The sequence below is a fragment of the Urocitellus parryii genome, chromosome 4, assembly GCF_045843805.1.
Source record: "Urocitellus parryii isolate mUroPar1 chromosome 4, mUroPar1.hap1, whole genome shotgun sequence".
In the NCBI taxonomy this organism is placed as follows: Eukaryota; Metazoa; Chordata; class Mammalia; order Rodentia; family Sciuridae; genus Urocitellus; species Urocitellus parryii.
The window spans coordinates 14921420-14939053 of record NC_135534.1 but is presented as its reverse complement, the minus strand read 5'-3'; the positions used below and the strand labels follow the sequence as shown (position 1 = coordinate 14939053).

General features: G+C 35.8%; 2 protein-coding genes across 2 annotated transcripts; one reads left to right on the top strand and one right to left on the bottom strand.

The window, feature by feature from the left end:
• Positions 1 to 683: 683 nt before the first annotated feature.
• Positions 684 to 1631, bottom strand: LOC144254188 (olfactory receptor 5B17-like). The gene has a single exon (XM_077797207.1). The coding sequence runs from the start codon at positions 1626 to 1628 to the stop codon at positions 684 to 686; it is 945 nt and encodes a 314-aa protein (XP_077653333.1). The 5' UTR covers positions 1629 to 1631.
• Positions 1632 to 12646: 11015 nt separating this feature from the next.
• On the top strand, positions 12647 to 13594 carry LOC144254497 (olfactory receptor 5B17-like). The gene has a single exon (XM_077797742.1). The coding sequence runs from the start codon at positions 12650 to 12652 to the stop codon at positions 13592 to 13594; it is 945 nt and encodes a 314-aa protein (XP_077653868.1). The 5' UTR covers positions 12647 to 12649.
• Positions 13595 to 17634: the final 4040 nt, after the last annotated feature.

Genomic DNA, 17634 nt, shown 5'->3' with positions numbered 1-17634 from the left:
TAGAGATTATAATGAAAACAAGCTTTATCATACCAAATAACCAGTAATGACTGAAATTTAATTAAGATGGAGTAATTATTTGTATCTGAATAAAGCATGACATCAAAAACATATACTGCATTAAACTTCATTAAAACAATTATCATATTTTTCAAATCTGTGTATACTTATAATTGTTCTTGACTAAAGAAATAATAAATAGTGAGGTAGGGAGGGAGAGCATAGGAGGGTTAGATTAATTCCAGATAGGGAGGAGGAGTGGGAGTGAAAGGGAGTGGGAAGGGGATTAGCAAGGATGGTGAAATGTGATGGACATCATTATACAAAGTACATGTATGAAGACTTGAAATTGGTGTCAACATACTTTATATACAGAGATATGAAAAATTGTGGTATATATGTGTATTAAGAATTGTAATGCAAAAAAAAACCCCCAAAAGAAACAAAGTACATGTATAAAGGCATAAATTGGCGTGAACATACTTTATATACAGAGACATGAAAAATTGTGCTCTATATGTGTAATGAAAATTATAATGCATTCCACTGTTGTTGTGTATTTTAAAAAACAATAAAATCAATAAAAACAAACAAAAAAGAAATAATATTAGATGTTACCATTTGGATTACTGCATACAGTAATTGTAAGAGGGATGAAATAACTTTCTGTGGGTTTTACATCATTAAAGAACTAAACCTAGAGAAGATTTTGCCTTTTTAACAACCTTCTTGAGTGTTCTCTTGACCTCCTTGTTCCTCAGGCTGTAGACCACAGGGTTCAGCATGGGGATGACCATAGTGTAGAACACAGAGGCAAACTTGTCTCTGTCCATGGAGTGACTGGAACTTGGCTGTAAATACATGATAATGACAGTCCCATAAAATGTGGAAACTGTAATGAGGTGAGAAGCACAGGTGGATAAAGCCTTCTGGTATCCCTTACCTGAGTGCATCTTCAAAACGGTGATGAATATGAACAGGTAGGAAATCAAGATAACAAGAAGGGCAAAAATGACATTGAAGGTTGTCATAAGAACAAGAACCAGTTCAACAACATGTTTATCAGAGCAAGTCAGAGTCATGACAGCGGGAATATCACAGAAGATGTGATGGACCACATTGGTCACACAGAAAGAGAGGCAGAACGTGTCTCCAGTTTGCACAGAAGCAGTCACCAAACCAATGACATAGCAGCCTATGGCCAGAGGAGTGCACACAGTGTTTGTCATGATGGTGGAGTAATGCAGGGGCTGGCACACTGCTGCATAGCGGTCATAGGCCATTGTGGTCAGGAGGTAATTTTCTACAGTGGCAAAGACTGCAAAAAAGAACATCTGAGCAGCACAAGCATTGTAGGAGATGACCTTGTCTTCCATCAGCAACCCAGCCATGACCTTGGGAGTGACAACTGAGGAGGAACAAAAGTCCACCAGAGACAGGTGACTGAGGAAAATGTACATGGGGGTGTGGAGGCGGGAGTCCAGCAGGATCAACGTGATCCTCCCCAGGTTCCCCACCAGAGTGATGAGGTAGATGAGAGTGAACATTATGAAGAGGGGAAGCTGCAGTTGTGGGGTGCTGGTCAGTCCCAGCAGGATGAACTCCCTCACCTCCGTGTTATTCTCCATGGGTGGTACATTAGAACCACCAGGTGCTGTGTAGCAAAGAGGAAAATTTTGATTTTGAAAAGCAAAACTCAGTTGAACAGAAATGGAAAAGTGTCAGCATTACTTTATGATGATAATCATATTTTTCAGTATTCTCTAGATCTAAAGTGGCATGTCCATACAATGTAGTGGACGATTTATCTAAACAATATTTTGCATTTGAAGAGTAAGGGTTTCACAGACTATTTTCCAAATTTGTTAATTTTGTTTATGAATAAATTGAGTCAAAGAAAGGGTTTCATGGGTTGACCAAGGTCACAGGTCTGGAATAAAGCTAGCTCTTAACTAAGATGTTTTAAGTCTAACAGCTATGCTTCTATCTCATATGCCAGGCTTTCTATGTATACTTTCATTTAATCATTTTATCTGTTCCATGAAATGGAACAGTGATTAAAGTGAGGATTTGAGAAGGTGAGATTTTCCTGGGTCATCTATATGGGTCAATGACAATATTTTAGTAATCATAGAACATAAATAAAGCTACTCACATAAATATAAAATTGTAGTAAGGGTTTCCAAACATTCAATAATTAACTCACAATTACACAAGCATTAGCAGACATACCTAGCTTTAAATCCAATCAGAGTGGTTCTGCGCCTAAATGTTGTTAATGAATTTGAAATGATTTTATTTTTATTTAATTTCCATTTAATCATTATCTCCATTACATCCAGCTTCAAGCATGCTGTGTCCTTTCACAGATGAGAATCTGTAACAACCATTCTGCTTGAGAACCCAGGGACCTTCTGTTTTTTAAAAAATCCTGTTAAAAAAAATTTCTTCCTTGCAACGTACATTTTGGCTTGTGTTAAAAGACTGCTTTCTTGCATTGGACTCATGCTTACTGTCATTACTATCAACACTTAGCTAGAGAGCAGATATTAAGGGTTGAAAATTTGTGGTGTGGGAAGTCCATGATAGCTTATGTTTCTATTCGTCTATTCCCTGATCACTTTTTTCATATTTCTCCTGGTCCCTCCATATGTTACTTGAATATCTGGGCTTTAACTGTGTTAGTTAATGTGTCTCCCACTGAACAATATGAGCTACAATTCCATATTTATATGAGTAGCTTTATTTATGTTCTATTATTACTAATATATTGACATTGGCTCATATGAATGACCCAGGAAAATCTCACCTTTTCAAATCCTCACTTTAATCACCATGTAGGGTCCTTTTTACCATGTAAGGCAGCCTGATCATAAGTTTCAGGGATAAAAATATGAATGATTTTGGGAATCATTATTAAGGCCACTGGGAATGAAAACAATATATAGTAGGTACATTTTGTCTTCAGAGTTAGACATTGTTGGGGCTGAGATGTCTTTACAGATTAGAAGCCAGCCAACAGAGGAGCAGATGAAAATATGGATTTGTCAACATCACATTTCTGAATTTTTTTCCTAAATCAGATATAAATTTACTAACAGCTTAACTTAATGATTCTGAGCCAATTTTGTCTCATGGAGGACAGATAACAGAGAATTGGGGTAAAGACAGTATTTATACATATACATGCTCATACATCTAGCCTCATTGTTAAAAAAATGGAGGTTTGCAATATCATATTACTTCCTCAAAATCTACACCTATTTAGAGATATTTAATTCAAGATTCAAACTCACATCTAACATCTTCTAAAGTCTGTACCTTTAATCACTGCAATGTCAGATTTTCTAGATGCAAAAGTTAGATTATGGGAAATGGATAGTGAAAAATGAAGAAGTGATCTAAGTAGGGTCATAATTCATCCAGAGTCAATGAAAGTATTGTTGCACCTAGTCCAGGTGAGCTGTCCCTTCAATAACAACCTGACATACAGAAACAAGATTGATTACCTCCCACATAATCAGAGCATCATCTGTTCTAGGTCTTTGCTCTCCTTTTAAGGAAATAAACATGGCATATCATTTCATAAATATCATTGTACCTTTTTGCTGTTTAAAATGATAAACATTTGAATGGTAGATCCATCTCAATGTGAGATATCTATATATATGTGTGTATATATCTATCTCTCTATATATCTATATCTGTATCTATACATCTCTCTCTCTCTCTCTGTATATATATATATATATATATATATATATATATATATACATTTGTGTGTATGTATGTGTGTGTGTGTGTGTGTGTGTGTGCATGTGTGTGTATGCAATTCTGGGGATTGTGGTCCAAGGCTTCAACCTGCACTTTGCATGACTAGGCAAGTATTTTACCATTAAGATACATCTCCAGTCCTCCTATGTCAGTGTTTCAAAAAAGTATTGAAACAATCATATCTGAGCTCAAAAACTCTCAGAAGATGGAGCTGATCCGTTGTTTCTATGTTAATTACATATTTCACTCGAAAGTGCATATTGATTATAGAAGCTTACCTTGATCTTAGAAAAAAAAAGGGGAAAGCAATCCTGAATTGTGGGTGTGAAATCAGAAATTTATCCTCCGAAGTTGTACAAATGATATTGGAGGAATCCTCTCTGATGCACTGGTCAAAATGTTGCAAGTTCTCTGAGGCATGAAGAAGTGAAAGGTCCTTTTGGTGTTCCCAGGATAGGAGGCCTGGATTTAGGTCTTGCATGTACTGTACTTTTCTCTGCACTTGGAAGTTATGTACTTGCTGCCGAACACAGTTTTCTCAATCACAGAATAAAAATGATGAAATTATCTCTGCCATGACTTCATGTCTGGGTACAGACTCACTGCACTTTAGCAGAAGTGCGATCCTTTCATCACACAACAACATAATTTTTATTTTGTCATGTTTCTCCTGACCACAGTTGCAGAACCACTGAACATGCTCTGTTTAGGGAAAGACCCGTGTGTGTACTTGAAATATTAAGATTCACTTGGATGAATGGTGACCAATGGGACTCTCATTAGTTTTCTCTCTTTAAAATAATGTCATGTGGGACTATGGTGTCCAGAACCTAATGACTACAACCAGGAGAAAATTTTACAAACATGCTCTTCTCTCGGGTAACAGACTCTCTTTTGAGGGCAATCTTTTCTCTTCATCACACTTATCTGGTGAAGAAGCAATGAACCTAAAAGCAGGGGTACATTTTTTTATGTTGGGTAACACATAGATGCATTTGCAGTACCTCTTATTATTCTTCCTTAATTTCAGTAAATTGTCATTACACAATGTCCACTGTGTTTAACCCATTAACATTTAATGTATTATTGGTGTTTATAAAACTTTGTCAATGTTCATTTTGATTTCTGTCATTTTTATTCATTTCATTTTCTTCTTTTCATTACATTATTTATTAGGTCTAATCCATGGCTACCAAATTTTAGGAGACCAATTAATAAAATTAATCAATTAAATTAATGAATACAATTAATTAATGAAATTCGTGGGATTTTCCCCTGTTTACAGACATCTGACAAACATGACAGGGATATCAGAGAGATGGAGATTAGAATATGCTTTAATACTAATAAGTCAACTCAAATACTTAAGTCAGATGTGTAAGAAGATGCTGTTGGTGCTCTGTTCATGGCCTCGTCACATTCATGGTCTGTGTGCTGGCCAGTAGTTAGGAAAATGGATTTACTTCTCTTAGCTTTTGCTGTAAGTGCATGTTCTACTCATGTGTGGGACATTTAATTTCTCTGTGGTCTGCAGTCAGTGGTACATGACAGATAGAAGGAAAATGGAAAGTACCCAATTCTTGTCTTTCAGGTTGTAAAATATAAAGGTGCATTTTATACAATATTTCACTGGTCCCTGGAACACTGAGCCTACAGATACTGTTATGTTGTGGATGTGAGGTTTCCCCCAAAAGTTCATTTGTGAAACAATGTAAGAAAGTTTAGAGGAGCAATGATTGGGTTATGAGAGCCTTAACTCAATCAGTGAATTAATTCCCTAATGAAAGTAACTGAGTGGTAACTGCAGATGGGTAGGGTGTAGCTGGAAGAGGTGGTCATTAAAGTGAGATCTGCTTTGGGGGTATGTAGTTTGTATCTAGAGAGTGGAATATCTCTCTTTGCTTCCTGATCATCATGTGAGCTACCTCCCTCTGCCACACTCTTCTGCCATGACATTCTCCCTCCCCTGAAGCCCCAAGGAATGGAGATAGCCTATTATGGACTGAGACCTCTAAAACCATGAGCACCCCACATAAACTTTTCCTCCTCTACAATTGTTCTGATTGGTCCTTTAGTCACAGCAGTGAAAAAACTGACTAAAACAGTTATGGTAAGAATGCATAGTAGATTCAGGACCCAAATGTGTACTAGTCTTTATTCTATATGTCCCTCCCTTGGAGATCTCAGAATATTTTGACCACTACCTGCAAGAGAGGTACTCCTACAATGTATTGTTCCGTGGAAGAATTTCTGGTTTTATACTCTCTGTTTGGGATTATCATTTCTTTTCTTTTTTTTTAAAGAGAGAGTGAGAGAGGAGAGAGTGAGAGAGGAGAGAGAGAGAATTTCTAACATTTATTTTTTAGTTTTCCGCGGACACAACATCTTTGTTGGTATGTGGTGCTGAGGATCGAACCCGGGTCACACGCATGCCAGGCGAGCGCTCTACCGCTTGAGCCACATCCCCAGCCCCGTTATTTTCTTGACTATCATTTGTTTTCAAAAAACAAAGTAAGCATCTATATTAAATATGTACTTTTAATGGAAAGGATAATTCATGGAAAAGTGGTGGAGTAGCTTAATCTCCCATGAGTTGTATGAACACAGAAGTTAGGATTGTGACTGTTTTTCTAATATTCATGTTAGAGATATTAAAGACACTAGGGAAAGAAGGAATTTCCCTCAACCTTATAAAGACTATATCTGACTATGTGTATCTCAAAGTGAACATTAGAGTGAATGGGCAGAACCAGAAAGCATTTCTTCTAAAATCAGGAGCAAGACAAGGATGTTAACTCTATCACTCCTATTCAATAGAGTACTCGAACATTTAGCCAGAACAATCAGGCAAGAGATGTATATAAAAGGAATAAAATGGGAAAGGAGGAAGTTCAATTATCACTGTTTGTAGATGATATGCTTCCATACATAGGAGAATAAAACAAAAAATGAAAAAAAAATCAGAACTCCTTGAAGTGAAAAACATTCAGTAAAGTAGCAGAAAAAATCAACATACAAAAATCAACAGCTTTTCTATGTATCAATTGCAATTGTGTTGAAATAGACATCAGAAAAAATCCAAGTCACACTAGCATCAAAATAAAAAAAAATTAAATAAAAATTCATAGTAAAACTAACCAAGGACACGAACAACTTCTGGGATGAAAAGTATAAAATACAGTTGATGGGGGCTGGGGTTATGGCTCAGCGGTAGAATGTTCTCCTAGTGTATGTGAGGACCTGGGTGATCCTCAGCGCCACGTATGTATAAATAAATAAATAAATAAATAAATAAATAAATAAATAAATAAAAGAAAGGTATTGTGTCCAACTACAACTAAAAATAAATATTTTTTAAAACTAAAAGAAAAGAAATACTATTTGGTGGAAATACCACCCATGTTCTTGAATAGGTGGAATTCATTTTGTCAAAATGGCCGTATTACCAAAAGCAATCTACAGACTCAATGAAATTCCCACCAAAATACCAATGGCATTTTTAAAATGAACTAGAAAAGCAATCCAAAAATACGTATGGAAGGAAAAAGACCTAGAATAGACAAAGGAATTCAGAGCCGAAAGGGCCGTGCCAATGGCAGGACAAAATCTGACCTCTAAACATGCTACAGCATTGTACTAACCAGACAGCATGGTGCTGGCATAAACTCGCACAAATATCAAGGAATAAAATGGAAGGCACTGAGACAAACATATACAGTCATCTGATCCTTGACAAGGGTGCCAAAAACATATATTGGAGAAATGATAGCCTTTTTAGTGAATGGTGCTGGGTAAACCTGATATCTATATATAGAAGAAAGGAACTAGATCCCTACCTCTCATCCTACACAAAAGTCATCTCAGAGTGGGCCAAAGACCTGGGTATTAAACCAGAAATGGTAGCTAATAGAAGAAAACGGGGTCTTTACTTTAATACACAGATATAGGTATTAGTTCCTCAATAAGACTCCTAATAAAAGTAATGTAAGACCAAGGATTATTATATCAGATGGCATCAAACTTAAAAATTTCTGGCAAGCAAAGGGAACAAAAGTATGAAGAAATAGCTTACAGAATGACAGGAAACATTTGCTAAATACTCTTCTGACAGAGAATTAATATTCAGAATATATAAAGAGCACAACAAACTTAGTACCAAACCAAAACAAATCCAATCAATAAATGGGCATATGAACTAAACAGATATTTCTGAAAAGAAGAAACGTGAATGTGAATGGTCAATAAATATACTAAAAAAATTCAACATTCTTAGCAATCAGGGAAATGTAAATCCAATGGCTTTGAGATTTTATCTCACCCCACTTAGAATGGCAACCACCAAGAACATAAATAATAAAAAATACTGACAAGAATGTGGGAGAAAGGAAAGCTTATACATTGTGGGTGGGGCTGCAAATTAGTACAACTACTATGGAGATCACCACAGAGATACTAAATAGACTAGGAATCGAACAACCATATGACCAAGCTATTCCACTCCTTGGTATTGATCCAAAAGAACTGAAAGTGGCATGCTTTAGGAATACATGAATCCCAATGTCTATGGCTGAACAATTCAAAATAGACCAAGTACAGAACCTGAGTAGGTGCCCACCAAGAGATGGATGGATAAAGGAAATATGGTATATACATACAATGGAGTTCAACTTAGTCCTAATGAAGAATGAAATCATGTTATTTTCTGGTAAATGGATGAGACTAGAGAGCATTATGCTAAGTGAAATAAGCCAGAATTAGAAAGTGAAGGGTTTGAATGTTTTCTCTCCTATGTGGGAGCTAGAAGGAAAAAGTGAAATTTTTTAAAAAAAGAAAAGAGAAAATAGAAGGGGGATCCATAGAGTAGAATAGGGGTCCAGGATGTGAAAATGAAAGAACTGAGGAAAAAATTGACAAAATTATGCTATATGCATGTATAACTAGATCACAATGAAGTCCACTTTATGTAAATTACAAAGCACCAATTGAAAATGATATATACATAAACAAACAGAAGGGAGGCCAGAAAATTAGAGAACGGAAACAGGTTGAGGCTGAGGGATGAGGGGAAAAGGAAGTTCAAGAAAACTTATGGGAGTAAATGATTTTATGTCCATATATGAAGGTCACAATGAACTTCATTACTATGGTAACTATAATACAACGAGTAAAGATGAAAAGGAGAGAGAACATATAATGTTCAAAAGCTCCCTATGGAAAGAATAGAGAGAAAAGGAGAAAAATAATAAAATATGAATGGATGAAAATTTGCCAAACTGATGTCCTCATATTGAAGAATCATGCCAATGTTGGGGAGAATACATTAAAGCTCTGTGCAGGGAAAGTAGAAAAACAAGGAAAAGAACAAACACTTTTTTACAATGTAAGTATAATAAGCCTGACATCTTTCCTTCAGAAAAATCAACAGTGGATTTATATCTTAAAAGGATGAAAGAAAATAAATATCAATCCATATTTTCATACTCAGATAAACTGCCTGTCAGGTTGAATTGCAAAATCAAGACGTTCTTAGATATGTACAAATTTTGAAAGGTGGCTTACTACCCAGAGGTGTAGTGACTACAGACCACAGAGAAATTAAATGTCCCACACATTAGTAGGACATGCTCTTACAGCAAAATCTAAAAGAAGTAAATCCATTTTCCCTTTTCATTTTTCTAAATACTGGCCAGCATGTGGACCATGAATGTGAAGAGGCCATGGACAGAGCACCAACAGCATCTTCCTACACATTGACTTAAGTATTTGAGTTGACTTCTTAGTACTAAAGCATATTCTAATCTCTATCTCTCTGGCATCCCTGTCATGTTTGTCAGATGTCTGTAAACAGGGAAAAATCCCAAGAATTTTATTAATTATCCCCTACAATTTGGTAGCCTGTGTATTAGCCCTAATAAGTAAATAATGGAAGAAAAAGAAAAACGAGATGAGTAAAAATGACAGAAAACAAAATAAACATTTACAATATTTTACGAGCACCAATAACACCTTAAATGTTAAGGGATTAAACACATGATGTAATGACAACTTACTGAAATTAAGGGAGAATAATAATAGGTACTGCAAATGCATCTATGTGTAACCCAACATAAAATACTGTGCCCCTGCTTGCAGGTTAATTGCTTCTTCACGAGATAAGTGTGATGAAGAGAAAAGATTGCCCTCAGAGGGCCTCTGTTCCCCTAGAGAAGACATGTTTGTAAAATTTTCTCCTGGTTGTATTCATTAGGCTCTTAAATCATGTCATAGTCCCACATGACATTATTTTAAAAAGAGAGAAAACTCTAATCAGAGCCCTTTTGGCCATCATTTATCCAAGTGAATGCTGAAACTTCCAGTACACACACTGGCCTTTCGGTAAGTGGAGTGTTTTCTGCAACTGTAGGCAGGAGAAAATGCCAAAATAGAAATTATGTTGTTGCGTGATAAAGGATAGCACTTTTACTAAAGTGTACTCAACTGTGTTTGGACACACCCACTTGCTCTTCACAGACGCAGTTCTGTGAAGTTATGGCAGAGATAATTTCATCATTTTATTCCTTGAATGAGGAAGCTGTGTTTGGCAGCAGGTAAATAACCTCCAAGTGCACAGGAAAGTCCAGAGTGCATGACAGTTCTACACCCAGGCTTCCTAGATCCATTGTCATGATCCTACATCTCTTCATGCCTCAAAGAACTGTAAATTCTTGGACAAATATGTAAAAAAGAGAATATTTTCCAATATCATTTATAGGCCCTTCTCAGGATATATTTCTGATTTCAGACCCACAATTCAGGATTTCTTTTCCCTTTTTTTTCCCCAAGAGCAAGGTAAGTGTCTATAATCCTATGCACTTTCAGGAAAATATGTAATTAACATAGAAGCAATGCATCAGCTCCATCTTCTGAGAGCTTTTGAGTTCAGATCTGTTTGTTTCAATACCTTTTAGAGATACTAACATAGGAGGGGCTGGGGAATGTATCTTAATGGTAAAGTACTTGCCTACCAAGTCAAAGCCCAGACCACAATCCCCAGGATTATCAGGATTACACACACACACACATACACACACACAATTTAGATATCTGGGGTTGGGGTTTAGAGTTCTTGCCTAGTATGCATTGCAAATATATATATGGAGATTATGTTATATGATTAATGTAAATAATTTTAACCAATAGAAAAGGTACAGTGATATTTATGAAATGATATACTATATTGATATCCCTAAGAGGAGAGCAAAGACCTAGAATAGATGATGCTCTGATTGAGTAGGAGGTGAACAATCCTGTTTCTGCATGTCAGGTTGTCACTGAATGGACAGCTCACCTGGACTAGGTGCAACAATACTTCTGTTGTTCTGGACGAATTAAGAGCCTTCCTAGATCACTTCTCCATTTTCACTATCAGTTCCCCACAATCTTGCTGTTGCATTATTACTCATCTAGAAAATCTGGCATTGCAGTAATTAAAGGCACAGACTTAGAAGATATAAGATGTGGGTTTGAATGTTGAATTAATCTCTAAATAGGTATAGAGTTTGAGGAAAGCATATGATCCTGCAAATTTCCATTTTCTTAACAGTAAGTGAGGTTAGACGTATGAGCATGTGTATGTGTAAATACTGTCTTTCCCCTGATTCTCTGATATCCATCTATCTATCTGCCAAGAGACACATTGACTCAGAATCATTAAGTTTAAGCTGTTGGTAACTTCAAGAAATTTGACTTAGGAAAAAAATGTATTTCTTAAGCTTGATCTTGACAAATTAATACTTTTTTCTGTTCCTCTGTTTTTTTTTTCATATACACAAATAGTAAGTTGGCTTCTAATCTGTGAAGACATCTCAGCCTCAGCAATGTCTAACTATGGAGATAATTTACCTATTATACATTGCATTCAAGCCCAGTATGTCAGCTTAATAATAGCCTCCCAAAATATCTGCATTTTTATTCCTGAAACTTACGGTCATACTGCCTTACATAGTAAAAAGGATTCTTAATTGTGATTAAACTGGAGATTTGACAAGGTGAAATTTTCCTGGTTCTTCCACTTGGGCCATTCTAGTTATCACAGAATATAAAAAAGGCATTAAAATAAAAATTGTAGCACACATTGTTAAGTGGGGGGATATGTTGGCTAATAAATAATTTTATACCCTGATATGTCAAGTGATGTGCCTGGATTCTTAAGCAGAATGGTTGATACAGACTCACCTGGGAAAGGATAGAGCATGCTGGAAATTTTGTTTTCGTGAAGATAATGTGAAATTTAAATTAAGTAAAAATAAAATAATTTCAAATTAATTTACAACATTTAGGTTCAAATTATTCTGTTTTTTTTTTTTAAATTTAAATCTTGGTCTATCTGCTAATGCTTGTGTAGTTGTAAGTTATTTATTCAATATTTTTGCTACCAAATGTCTTCATATACAAACAGAAATAATAGCTAATCAATTTAATGGAATTGATGAGAGGATAAGTGAATACATACATATAAATACTGACATATGAGATGGAAGCATAGCTGTTAGACTCAAAAGTTCTTATTTTTGAGATAGGCTTAGGTTATATTTCTGACCTTGTCCAACACACAAAACCTTCCCTGTGACTCAGTTTACTCATAAACAAAATTAACAAATTGGGAAGATGATCCATGCAACCCTAACTCTTCAAAAGCAAATTATTGTTTAGATAAATCGCCCACTACATTGTATGGACATGCCAACACTTTAGATCTAGAGAATACTGAAAAATATGATTATCATCATAAAGTAATGCTGACACTTTTCCATTTCTGCTCAACTGAGTTTTGCTTTTCAAAATCAAAAATTTTCCTCTTTGCTACACAGCCCCTGGTGGTCCTAATGTACCACCCATGGAGAATAACACGGAGGTGAGGGAGTTCATCCTGCTGGGACTGACCAGCGCCCCACAACTGCAGCTTCCCCTCTTCATAATGTTCACTCTCATCTACCTCATCACTCTGGTGGGGAACCTGGGGATGATCACGTTGATCCTGCTGGACTCCAGCCTCCACACCCCCATGTACTTTTTCCTCAGTCACCTGTCTCTGGTGGACTTTTGTTCCTCCTCAGTTGTCACTCCCAAGGTCATGGCTGGGTTGCTGGTGGAAGACAAGGTCATCTCCTACAATGCTTGTGCTGCTCAGATGTTCTTTTTTGCAGTCTTTGCCACTGTAGAAAATTACCTTCTGACCACAATGGCCTATGACCGCTATGCAGCAGTGTGCCAGCCCCTGCATTACTCCACCATCATGACAAACACTGTGTGCACTCGTCTGGCCATAGGCTGCTATGCCATTGGTTTGGTGACTGCTGCTGTGCAAACTGGAGACACGTTCTGCCTCTCTTTCTGTGTGACCAATGTGGTCCATCACTTCTTCTGTGATATTCCCGCTGTCATGACTCTGACTTGCTCTGAAAACCACATTGCCGAACTGATTCTTGTTCTTATGTCAACTTTTAATGTTTTTTTTGCTTTTCTTGTTATCTTGATTTCCTACCTGTTCATATTCATCACTGTTTTGAAGATGCACTCCAGTAAGGGATACCGGAAGGCTTTATCCACCTGTGCTTCTCACCTCATTGCAGTTTCCACATTTTATGGGACTGTCATTATCATGTATTTACAGCCAAGTTCCAGTCACTCCATGGACAGAGACAAGTTTGCCTCTGTGTTCTACACTATGGTCATCCCCATGCTGAACCCTGTGGTCTACAGCCTGAGGAACAAGGAGGTCAAGAGTGCATGCAAGAATGTGATTAAGAAGGCAAAATCTTCTCTAGGTTTAGTTTTTTAATGATGTACAACCCATGGAATGTGGTTTCATTCCTCTTAAACCACTGTATGCAGTAATCCAAATGGTATATACCTTGTGGTATGCAGAAAATAAAACCATCTCATATTATTCGTTTAGTGCAGAACAGTTCTAAGTATTCCACAGATTTGAAAATATGACAATTGTTTTAATGAAGTTTATTGAAATATATATTCTTGATGTCATGCTTTATCCAGATACAAATAATGACTTCATCTTAATAAAAATTCAGCCACGACTAGGTTCTTTGGTTTGATACAGCTTATCCCCATGACAGTTTTTAAATAATGAGTATTTATGTTAAATTTAAAAGGCAGAGGAAATTAAACCATTTTACCTTATCCTTTATGACTTACCAGGAAATTCATAAAAGTAGAAATAATATTGAGTAAACTATCTCTACTTTTGGATAATGTGAATTTTAGTACATAAATCATAAGCAATCAACTAGAAATTATTGGAACTAATAAATAAAGTAAGAAAAGTTTCAAGGTCGGAGATCAGTATATGACAAGTCATGGTATAATTTTATGAACACTTAATATTCTGAAAGTAAAAGTAAGAGAATATCACTTACAAAATAATAAAAAATGATGAAAACACCATAGTGGAAAATGGCAAAAGAAATGCAGTGCTTTTTTTCAAGTGTTTTTAAATTTTTACTTTTTTATATTTTGGAAGCAAAATTAAAATTTCTATTTTTCTCATTCTTAGTTGACCTAACACATAATGGTTTGCTCAAAAACAACTTCTTCCTTGACATTCAGTACTTTAACCATAAAATTAAATGACAAAATGCATCATTATATGAAACAGCTATTAAAAAGTTCACACATCACTTGAATACAAATATGTTATTATTTTTATCTTAATTGCACATATTTATGGGATAATTTGAAACATGTATACAGTATGTCTTGATCAAATCATGGTATTTACCATTTGCATTTCATTAAAATTAAAAAAATTATTAATGTACAATAATTGTGTACATATAGATACAATGTGATATTTCAATTCATGTAATGTATGTAGATCCAATTGGGGTAATTAACTTTTCATCTCCTTTTCATTACTTTTATATTTGGAGCCTTGAGCCCTCTAGTTCTTGGTAAGACAGATAGTAGGTCATTGTGAATGACAGTCATGCCAGTGTTCTGTAGAACATTACCACTTATGACTTCTATTGAAAATACAGGGACACTAAAACATCACAAATTAGACATTCTACTGCTACAATAAACTCAACCTAAAGACAGGACACCTAGCTTCACACACAAATTAATGACACTCAGTCTTCAGCGATACTTTAATAAAATGAATACAAGAGACAAAAAACAAAATTAATTGTTACACTATGTACCCATGTCATTCAAGTTGGAGTGATCATTAATACACTAGACCATTTATTATACACTTGCTATGAATACCTGACCTAAATCCCATCTTTTTTAAAAAAATTGTTGGTAATGTTGTTAAATGCTGACCCCACCATTCCTATATAGATGGCAAATAGTATTACAAACATCAAAGTAGACACCAGACTTTTAACACGAAGTTGGACATTTGTTGCCAGCATTAGTGCCACTCCTGGGTCCCTCTCCCTCTACAGGGGCTGGAAATAGATTGGACACTGAAGGATCCCAGAGTAGAGACCCTGCAGCTGAGATATACTCTCTTCTCAATGAAGCCACAGTGAATCACACCCCCACACAATCTTACACCAACTAAAAGAAGGAAGGAGACAAAACCCCAAACCAAAAAGGACCCAAAGAGGAACAACTAGAGAGGGAATTCAGGTCCCACCCCTAGGCATCTACTATGTATTAAAACCAGAGAGAAGTCCTGGAACAAATAAATTAAGTACATATATAAGGGCAAGTATTAAAAAGAGATAAAGGAATTCACAAGTTCAAGAGCTCTGAAAACATGAGGAACAGGCAACAAATCTCCCCCCAAAATACACAACCCCCAACAAAGGATCCCACTGATAGAGAGGTGAATGAAATCCTGGAGAAAAATTATAAAGATTGATTACTAAAATATACAATGAACTAAAAAAAATCTAAAAAATGAAGTAAGAGAGTAATTACAGGTGATTAAAGACCACTTTTATAAAGAAGTAGAAATAGTGAAAAGAAACCAAGCTTAACTCCTAGAAATGATACCATCAATGAAATAAAAATCTCTCTTGAAGACATGCCTAACAGATTAGAATTCATAGAAAATAGTCCCTTAGCCCTTGGAGACAGAACTTCAGCCTTGAAAACAGGTTATATGATTTTGAGTACACATAGGGCAATAAAGGGAAAAATATAGAACCTGACCAGAATATACAAGAACTCTGGGACCACGTTAAAAGACCAAACTTAGGTCTCATTGGAATAGAAACAAACATGGAGATACAAATTGAAGGCATAGGGAGCAATTTAAAAACACACACAGGCTGAAGTTAAAAGGATGGAAAAATATATTTCATGCATATGGACCATGAAATCAAGCAGGGTTCACTACTGTCATCTGACAAAGAAGATTTGAAGTAAAAATTAATAAGTAGAGACTAAAAATGTCACTACATGCTAGTCAAGGGAACAATTAAAGAAGAACACACAATGATAGTAATTTGTGCCCCAATTGTCAATGCTCCTAATTATGTAAAAAAACATACTCCATGACATTAAATCCCACATAGACTCCAACACAATATTGGGGGATTTTATACTCCCTTATCACTAATAGACAGATCATCAAAACATAAAATCAATATAGATATTGTCAACCTAAACAACATGAAATCAAATTGATTTAATGGTCATCTACAGAATACTCCAATTTACAAAAGGTGAATTTACCTTCTTAACTCTGCATGAAACTTTCTCCAAATTAGATTACATTGTAGGCCACAAAGCAAACCTTAGCAACTATAAAAAGATAATTTAATACCATCTATCCTATCAGATCATAATGAAATGAAACTGGAAGAAAAATAATAGAAACCACATAAAGACTATATGAATGTGTTAAATATCACTGAACAATCTGCTTAAAATGATTTAGATGGTGTTTATTTTACCATAATCAAAAAAATGCATGTAACACACACACACACACACACATTCACTTTGAATTCATTCCATTCCAACTTCTTCAGGGAAGTCCTGAGCGCCAAATGTCCAAAGTCAGTATCACTAATCTGAAATCCAAGGAGAGGTCTACACTCTGTTCAGAAGCCTCTGGGTGAATTGGTCCTTATCACCTTTATCTTGAGGTGGCTGCCCACATTCCTTAGGTTCCAACCCTGCAAATCTTGATCTGTCTCCATTTTCGCCTTGCCTTGTCTACTTTATCTTCTTCAAATTCCCTTTCCCTCCCTCTTTTGAGAGGATATGAAATTCACAAAACATACGACTCACTCCCTTTGAATGTACAATGTGATGACATCTATCACATTCACACGGAGGTGCAACTAGCTGTATCTATCTTTTTAAAGAATTTTTAAATTTTTATTTATTTTTATGTGGCGCTGAGGATTGAACCCAGGGCCTTGCACATGCTAGGCAACAGCTCTACCGCTGAGCCACAACCCCAGCCTGTATCTATTTTTTTATTTGATTTTATTTTTTAAATACATGACAGCAGAATGCATTACAATTCTTATTACACATATAGAGCACAGTTTTTCATATCTCTGTTTTATATAAAGTATGTCCACACCAACTCATGTCTTCATACATGTACTTTGGGTAATGATGTCCATCACATTCCACCATCCTTGCTAACCCCCTGCCCCCTTCAGCTGTATCTGTTAAATTCCAGGCATTTTCAGTACCCACACAATGTACACAGTTACATGTTTCAGCACATTAGGATGCAACTTCCATGCCGCTGCCCTGCCCTCTGTCCAAGGTGCTCACTAAACTGCTTTTGTATGGATTCATCTATTCTGGGCATTTTTTTATAAAAAAAAAAATCATCAAATAGATAAAATTTTTCTCTGATTAATGTTACTTGTTATGATTTCA

Coding starts and splice junctions, on each gene's coding strand:
- LOC144254188 (XM_077797207.1), bottom strand. CDS start 1,628: ATGGAGAATAACACGGAGGTGAGGGAGTTCATCCTGCTGGGACTGACC.
- LOC144254497 (XM_077797742.1), top strand. CDS start 12,650: ATGGAGAATAACACGGAGGTGAGGGAGTTCATCCTGCTGGGACTGACC.